General features: G+C 56.1%; 1 protein-coding gene across 3 annotated transcripts in view; it reads right to left on the minus strand.

Annotated features, from left to right (window-relative positions):
* Positions 1-9,184, minus strand: part of Sema3f (semaphorin 3F) — a 29,671-nt gene that overhangs the window by 11,992 nt on the left and 8,495 nt on the right. For all 3 annotated transcript variants that reach the window (XM_055629633.1, XM_055629634.1, XM_055629635.1), the window contains 3 exons: positions 649-809; positions 482-544; positions 258-377 (listed from right to left, as the gene is read on the minus strand). In XM_055629633.1, the coding sequence (XP_055485608.1) occupies positions 258-377; positions 482-544; positions 649-809 (344 nt within the window). The remainder of the gene's footprint in view (positions 1-257; positions 378-481; positions 545-648; positions 810-9,184) is intronic.

The following is a 9,184-nucleotide window of genomic DNA, read 5'->3' on the forward strand; positions in this document are numbered from 1 at the left end:
TGCTTACTATGGGCCAGGCACAGTGAGCTGGAGAGCGCTAACTCACTGCCTCTTCCTCACACCGACCTGTTAGGAGGGAACTGTCAGCCCCATTTCCAGGTGAGGAAACCGAGGCTCAGAGAGCTGAACAACTTACTCACCCAAGGTCATGGGGCTTGGAAGTGGTAAGAATGGGGCTCAAGCCCATCCTCCCTTCAGGACCCTGGAATGCAGCCACCAGAGGGGACAGCACAGAGTCAGGGCCGGAAGGAGCTTACCTGTGCACGGCGGCCACGGTTCACATAGGTGCACATGGGGTTGTAGGCACCAGTCCCGCACACATAGAGGTGCGTTCGGTTCCAGGGCTGGATGAGCCTGACGAAGTTTCCACACTCGCCCTGCGGTCAGATAGGAAGCTGTGTGGATGCCCAGATACTTGCCCATTTCCATGCCCTCACTGAGGCCACACTGCCTCACCCTCTGGGGACCCCGTTACACTCACGTTGCCATCCTTGCCTGACAGTATGCACTCCTCAATGCGCTGTGGGGAGGCTGCCCAGTGGATCTGCCAAAGATGGAGGTTAGAGGATGCAGCCTTCTGGCCAGGTCCCAGACCCTGAGCTCCACGCCCTTCACCCTGCCTTGCCCCTCTTCCAGGCCAGCCCTTACAATGAGGGGCTCTCGGTTGATGTCGTGCAGGTCCAGGGACAGCACGTAGTCCTTGCTGCCCACGTACATGCGGTCATGGTCCTCATCCTTGAGCAGGATTCTGTAGTCTGTAGTATTGAGCAGGAAGTTGAAGAAGTGGGCGGTACCCGTGGCCTTAAGTTCTGTGGATGAAAGATAGGACACCAGTTAGGTCCTTCAAGAGGCACACACCCTCTGACAGAGACACTGAGGCTACAGCTGTCCTGAACTTCCCCTTCGTCTCCAGGGCCTACTAAGCTCCTTCTCCAGTTGCTGACAGCAGAGGAGAAAGTAGGACGTGTGGGCAGGCCAGAGAAGGGACCACACCCGAAGCTAAACCCTTGATTCACAGGCAGCCCAAGCTAATCCCAATGAAAGGGCCATGGATGCAAGCCAGGGTGTATGATGGCATCAAAGAGTCTGCTCAGGTTGGGGTAGATGCTTCCACTCAGGGCGGGACCGACTCCCCATAGGGGCCTGCCTGAAAGGGTTAATGAACAGGTGGGAGTGGTGGTGGGCAGGACATGCTCCAGACGTTGGCATGGAGCCTGGATGGTCTGCCCTGACCCTAGCTGACCACCGGGCAGGAGACACAGATGGTTCACTGCAAGGTTCCCCACCTGACCTGAAACAGGGTAGCCAGACACCGAAAAGCCCCGAAGGAGCCATAATACCCTACAGAACACGGGTCCACCAGACCCCACAAGGATGTACCCTACTCTGAAGTAGCCAGGAGGGGTCATTGTGGGAATGGAGGCTCCTCCCAGCGATGCTATAGGAGCCCCATGGCAGGAGCTGAGGGCAGAGTTAACTGGGCCTTCTATTTCCTCTTGGCCTGTTTGCAGCAGCCTTGACTCCCATCCTCAGGACACTAAGGAAAAGTCTTTCCTGGGATGAACAACAGGTAGCCCAGCCAACGACGGGCCAGTGACACACCCAGGACTCCTGGAAGCTTGTGGACCTGTCTCTGCTGGAGCTGAAGGGTCCGCTGACAAGTCTGTCCCCCGCCCAACCCCAGCTATTTCTGGCTCAGGAGAGAGAAAATTGTGATTGAGGGTTGGTGAATAGCCAACAGTACAGGGGGCTTTGGTGGCAACACACAGAAGAACACATACGTGTGCACACACATATAGCAGGTATGCAAATGTGTCCTGGGTTACTATACCCACTCCCTGTTCCCACGGCTGGCACCCAGCTTCACAGGTGGGGCAATGGTAGGGTACTAGGCACCTGGAGAGAGAACAGCTGAGATCTTAAGCTCTGGACACAGCCTGAAGGTGGCACCAGCAGGTGGCTGTCCCTGATCGGCCTGGTTCTGATTCCAACTGGTGTGTAGGGTCCCTAGGATGAGCTAGAGGCACTTTGTCTGAGAGCAGCGGGCTGGTCTGTCTGGGCACAGAGAGGGATGGGATGGCGTGGGCTACAGCAGCAGGAGATCTGACTGTTGACCTACAGCCCGGGTCTGGTCAGGACCTTATTGTTTAGAGCTGCCTTGCCCTGCTCAGACCTGATTATCTAGCAACAAGGGAATATAGGTGATGACCTTGGCCAGCGACTGGAACACGGGGACGCAGGGACGCCGAAAGATCAAAGGGCCGATCCCTGCCTGGCTGTGGCCTCGCCCGCCTGTCCGGCGGCGCCTCTGAAGTCCTGGGCAGGGCAGCTTGGGCACCTGTCCTGCACCTGTTGCTGGGTCACTCGGAGTCTCCTGCCTGGCCACCCAGTCATAGTGACAACAGGAAAGTAAACATTCCCCCACCCCCAGGGCTGGGAAGTGGCCAGAGAGGAAGTGGGGCTGCCAGTGGAGCCCCCCCAAGGCTGAGACAGCCTGCCAGGGGTTATTTATACCCTGGCTGGGGGCATGGCCTTGGCTGTGCCCTTATTCATCCTGCTACGCTGGGGGGCACTTCAGGGGCACTGGAAGAGAGGAGGGAGGGCAGAAGATCAAGTGGACACCTTCTAACGGAGCACCTAGGTCAGCAAGGGGAGATTCAGAGAGCTAGCACCCAGGCACCCACGCAGCCATAATCTCAAAGCCTTGTGCTGACATATCCCTACCCACTCTTGGCCCCATAATCTAGACCCCGCCCCATGCTGTGCCATGACCGCCAGGATCTAAGATCCAAGTCCAAACCGGCAATCTGCTCCCAGGGCCCCAGCTCCCTGTGAGAAAGACAAGAGAGACATCATTGCGCAGATAAGAAAAGAAAGTTCTAGAAAGGGGACAGGAGACTCTCCTTGACCCAATACACATGCCTCTGTATCTCTGTCCTGAGGTGGAGGGCACCTCTAAGTCAGGTACCTACTCTCCTCAGAGCTTTGTGCTTACACCCGGTTGACAGGTGAGGACATTGGGGTACAGGGGAGGGAAGTGACAGGCAGACTGCATGAAGACTGATGGCTGAAGGGTGGGAAGCCCATGGAAGCCAGTCCTGGTGATAGAAAGTGCCTGCCAGGAGATGGAGAGCCGGAAGGTGACTCGTCCTCGTTCATCAAGGCACGATTCAGAACCCTAGGGACTCCTCTCAATGGCCTCGGGATATGGCGTCAACGGCTCTGGTATTATAGGGCACTCTGATGTCACAGGACATGATGCTTTAGTCACTGTGGAAATGGTGAGGAGGAGGTGAACCCCCAGGAGGCAGTGCAGTCTGGAGAAGAAGTGGGACGGAAGGTCAGGAATCCTTGGCTATGGCTCCATTTCCACTGTGAGCCGCATTAACACCCCCGTTGAAGCAACCCTGGCTCTCTGAACCTCATTTTCTAGTCCAGAGCATTTCACGGGCCTTCTGAATCTGATATTCAAGGTGGCCCTGGAGGAACCTGGGAGCTGTCACTCCTCTGGCCTCCCCAATACGTCCTTCAGGGGCATCTATCTTGAGGGGACCAGAGAACAGGCTGGTGCTCCCAGATCTTTTCCTGAGGAAGCAGGCTTCCTTCCAGATGTCACCATCACCTGAAGGACAGCCACTCACATCCCTGCTACCCCATTTCCTAGCGCTGGCGAGACGGGCAGCGAGGGCCACAGGGACGGAAGAGGCTTCCTGTTGACTCAGCCCAACCTCTGTATTGCCAGCATGTCCTCCCAGCCCCTGTCCACAGAAGCACAGCAAATTCAATTCATCAGAGCCAGCCTACATAAGCGAATAGCAGAGCTGGGTAGTTCTTCAGGGTCTAGAGAGAATCATGTGTCAGGGTCTAGCCGTGCTAACTCAGAGCTGGAGTGCTGATGCCACTCATGCTAGATGTCCTGGAAAAATGCAGATAAGAAGCCGCCGTGACTGTCCCACATCCTTAGCTGCAGACGGGAAGACAGAGGTGCTCAAGACTGTAAAGCAGAATTAGCATCCTGACCTATCCTAACCTGTGTACCGCAGGGCAAAGGATATGGGGGCTTTCAACCCCCTTCTCCCAAGAAGCCTGGTTCAGAGCTGGAAGAAAAGCTCAAGCAGATATCCACAGCTGACACCTGCAGTAATTGGCAGATCCTACTGGGTCCAGTACTTTTAAAGCAGCGGCTCTCAACCTGTGCGTTGTGACCCCCTTCAGGGGCCGAATGGCCTTTTCACAGGGGTCTCTAAGACCATCTGCGTATCAGCTATTCACATTATGATTCACAACCATAGCAAAATTATAGTTGTGAAATAGCAACAAAATAATTTTATGGTTGGGGGCACCACACACCATGAGCAGCTTTACCGAAGGGTCACAGCATTAGGAAGGTTGAGAACCGCTGCCTTAAAGGGACTTGGGTCAAAAGGTTCCAGGGGCCCGAGGTGGCATTAACGCATGTGGTAACGATTCAGACCCAGCCTGGTCATGTCTCCGCACCAGTGTCAGTAGGTGACAACAGGGCTTGAGCCTGGATATGTTTTGAGCTTGTCAGGGGAGGGTGGGGGCCTGGGTGCTGCTTCCTGGGAAGAGCCCCACCCCCCTGCTCTCACCCAAGCTGGGCACAGGCTGGGTGGAGTGGCATCCGGGAAGGATTTTCCCGTCATGGGAAGGAAGAGCCTTTTCTGGCATCAGACACCTCACTTCCGCAGCGGTTCCCAGCTTCCAGACCTCTCCCGTGGCTGTTAGACATAGTGGCCTGGCCCAGAATGGCCTGGCCCAGCTCCAGGGGCAGACACAACCCCTGCCTTCTGGGCTTGGTCCTGGGGTCTCTGCTTCCTCACCTCTGGGAAGCAATGGTTGATGCCTTACTTTAAAGGAGTCAGTGGGCGTGTCCACAGCCCTCACCAAAGACCCCAAGTGGGCGGCCTCCACCCCCTGCTGCCTGTCTCTAGGACACCAGACCTGCTACCAGTGAGGCAGGGGCTTCTGCAAAAGGAGGACTCTTGGAGCAGAGGTGGGTGCCCCGCCCCCTTGGTTACAGCTCCACAAAGCACTGGGCTCTGACTGACAGTTGTGACCTCCCCCAAAAGGGCTTCGGGTGAGGGAGTGATAGGCAGGTCCCTGTAGCCTAGCTCTGACCTCTGACCTCCTGTGGGCTAGTGGCAGCCCTAATCCCTGAGCTGAAGAGAAATGGGATTGGGTATGAAGGGGCTGCTAGTCTAGATCTTTGTTAGCACATCATCCACCAAGGAGACAGGCCTCCTGACCCGAGGACGCAAACCGAGACAGATAAATGTGTGTGTGTGATATAGACATGTAACACATTATAACATATTTCATGTTAATTTATATTTACATATTAACAGTGACACGGGTGGCGGAGCCCAGGCAATCCCCACCCAACACTCCCATGGGCTCTAGGGAAGGGTCGCCCTGAGCATCTTTCATTCCTCCAAAGCTATGAGGGGCCCCAGAGGAAGGCCCAGGGGCTGGCCTGGCCCCCTGGCTTCCAGCCTAATCCTCTTTTAATGAGCGGCCAGCCGGAAGGCCTCAGCCCCTGGCCACAGCCTGCAACCCTGGGAGCCCCAGCCAGGCTGAGCTGGGGGCAGGGCATCCCAGAAGCCTTAGTATGTTCCGCTCCCTAGCTCAGCACACTTACCCACTCATACCCAAAGCCAAGACTTCACCCACTGGCCAGGTCAACTCAAGGCCCATCAGGAGCAGTGGCACCTGCTGTTGCCACCATGGGCCGCCCTCCGTGGGCCCTTAGGATACAAGCAAGCCCTGGGGCTGGGCAGGGGATGAATCTGCTGACCTCCTTTCCCAAAGAAACCCTAGAAGTCATAGCAGGATTCTGCGTTGGCAATAAACTGCTCATCCTGGGGGTGGCAGACCATCCTAAATCACTCTCTATCCTCATCCCTTTCCTGACCAGGCACTGAGACTATGGGCCAGGAGCCTTCCCAGGATTCTCAGGCACCGCCCCCCCATCGGGCAGGTGAGCCAGGTTGGTGCCAACAAAACCAATTACAGCCCGCTCTCACCCAATTAGCAACTAATTATGGCCTCATAGTCCGTTCAACATAATTAACATGTAAATGACTCGGCGTGTTTATATTCAATAACCACTCTGATTGAATTTAATTTAAATGTCTGAACTGGGAACCCAGTTACCGTATTTCACCACCTACAGCTGCCACTTCCAGGAAACTTACTCCAGGGGAGGGGAGGGGGTGAGCATTACTGCTCTAGGTCCATAAACCCTTTGCACTTCTATCCCAGAGGAGCAGGGAGGTAGAAAGGTAGGAAGAGCCCCCAGTGGGACCCTCCAGATGGGAAATCCTCTAGAACAAGGGGCCACTTCTTAAGGGCTACTGTAAACATCCCAGCTGTTCAGTAAACACCAGGCGTGAGTAAGAGCCACCCAGATGGACCTCCAATCTTCCTTCCCATTTCAGGGGCCGGCGGCGGGGGGGGGGGGGGGGGCCTGGGGCCAGCAGGCCCAGGCGTGCTATTCCCACGGCCGTTCTGCCCCACTGGCCACCTGCTCCGCCCAGGAGAGGGCAGACAAGGGACTAAGAGCCAGTTCATCCTGAAGCCAGGAAGGGCCAGAGGGAAGGAGCAGCAAGGTCATGACATGCCACTCAAGCACACACAAGCCCAGAACCAGAAGGTCCACACCTTGTACTAAGGATGTCCAATCACTCCTGACCCTCTGTCCCTAGGCTCTCCGGCCTAGATGGCCCCACACCTCTGTCTATCCCATGGCCCCATGATATCGGACGATTCTAGTCTGGCTGTTGGGAGAAGGCCAGGGGGTCCCATGAGGACCCTTACCATGCACAGGTGCCATATGAAAACACACATGTTCATTCACTAGGCAGGCAGAAGCCAGCGCCCTGACTCAGTTTGAGGGTGCAGCATAGTTCAGAGTCATCCTTGTGGGGTTGGGGTAGGTGACCAGGGTAGGGTCACTGGGGCCAGGCAATCACAGCTTTCAAGAATGTGCCTCAAGACATGTGAAAGGAGTAACAAAAGGGCCTCATCTGAGAGGAGACTGCTGATCCATTTCTCAGGTAGAAAAAGTGAACCAGCCTTCAGAGGTCTCCAGTTCCAAAGGCCCCAGGGACTCACCCCTCCTCCCACATTCCAGACCTGGCCCGGAAACCCCTCACTCCTTCCTCCACCAACACCTCCTCCTCCTCCACCCCCATGACTGCAAAAGACAACAAACTCTCCATGGCTCATTGACTGCTATAAATCACCTAGACAGACAGGCCAGGATGGGGACGACAGGCTGGTGGGTGTCAAGACCCTCCCCCTGCCCTAGGCCCAGCCATCATCTCTGCTGTCCTCAGATTCCCATAGTCCTTGCAGCCCCTTCCCATCACCCTTACAGGAGGCCCAGCCTCAGCCCCTACCCCTTTACATTCTAGGGACAGAGACTGAGAACAGAAGACAAAGATGCACAGGGTCAGCCTTGGAAGTTGCAGTCGTGCTGGGTCAGGAAAGAGTTAAAATCACAGCAGCTCTAGAGTTGCAGCCCCCCTAGAGTGCCACCCACCTAGTCTCTGATGCTTCACAATCCCACAAATACCCCAAATTCTAGCTGCCTGTTGTACAGGATTCCTAGGACTCAGTCCATAGAGCGAACAGCACCACGTCCCAAGTGGGAAGAAATGAGGCTCTTGGTTAGCTATGGAGATTTCAGAGCAAAGGTTGGGTCAGAGTAGAAGTCACACAAGGTGGACTTTAGGATTGGGGGGGAGGGGCAGGAGGAGAGGGTGGGAATAGAAGGCAGCTCCCAGAGCTAAGGTCTCCAGACTCCCAGCTTTCCTGGTCCCTGGAGAGGCTTGATGCTGTGTTTGTCCTTGCTGGGTAGCGCCAGTCCTAGACAGCCGGTGCTGGCAAGCAAATCAGTGAATACCCCAGCGGGCCTAGTTGAGCTCACCCCCAAGACAGGTCTGCTGGATCCCAGACCAGCAGCCACTGCCTAGGCTCTGTTCTTTGCTATGTCGGGACCATAGGTCAGGGTCTGGAGCCCAGGAAGCCTCTACTCTCTCCCTGGAGCTTGAGCAGCCTGGGTGGGAGCTCCAGGCCTGCCAAGCTCAGGCACCCACGTGAGTCGGGCTTCGGATTCAGGCTGTAGCCTTCTGGCATCCAAGTCTCTGGCAAAGGCCCTCTTGCTATTTCTAAGAAAAATGCAGCAGGAATCCTCTCTGCTTCTCCAAGGGCTCCCTTGAGGCAGGGCTCAGATTCCCAGGATAGCACTGGGCCAGGCCAACAAACCTCCTCTGTACCAGGGAGCAACCTGGGGCTGGCCACATTAAGACAAGCTGCAAAAGCCAGAGCAGCATCCTTGGGGGGAGGGAGGTTACTGCAGATGCCCAGGTGCTCAAGCCAGGCTCTGGGAGCCTGTCTCGGTAGGAGGCCGGTGCTTCAGGACACCTACTTCCAAGTGGCTTGTGTTTGCCACTGAAGTTTTCCCACCGCCTATACTTAGGACTCTGCCACAAGGGAACAGCTAAAGGCCTCAGGGCGCCGGGTGGTATGAACACGCCTCTGCCCCTGCCTTCTACCCGCCCATGGTAGGAATTCCCTCCCTCTTGACCCCTCTACCCCAGCAGGTCCTTTTCAGGCGCCATCTCCCCAACCAAAGGTCAGAATTCTGGAAAGGTGAGGAGACCTTGGGGCAGACCCCCACCGCCCACATCAACCGTCGGCCTGTCAGCCATCATCCTGGTCACTGAGATTTTTCTTCTCTGCTGGGGACAGTGATAGTATCCGAATAATTAATCCTCTCAGCACCACAATGAAGTCAGAACTATTCCCGGCCCCGTTCCCCAGAAGGCAGCGTGGGGACGGAGGTAAGCTCGCTATTGGTCATCAAGGTCTATTGATGACCATGTTGCAAGCGAGGCAGCCCTCAGGACGCTCCTGCCAGGCTGGACCTGGCAGCACAGGCCTATAATCCCAGCCACCCCAAAGGCTGATGCAGGAGGAACTCAAATCCGAGGCCTTCCAGGCCTGCTGTTTTCAGGGCGCCACCACCACCACGTTACAAAGGGGGAAGCCAGGAGTCAGGGAGCCTAAGCCATTTCATGGAATTCACACAGCCACCAGGGGCAGGACAGGGGTTTGAATACATCTGTCGGATACTCTCTAACTGAAGGAGGCACGGGGG

The sequence above is a fragment of the Psammomys obesus genome, unplaced genomic scaffold (genome assembly GCF_907164565.1).
Source record: "Psammomys obesus unplaced genomic scaffold, mPsaObe1.curated_primary_1811, whole genome shotgun sequence".
NCBI lineage: Eukaryota > Metazoa > Chordata > Mammalia > Rodentia > Muridae > Psammomys > Psammomys obesus.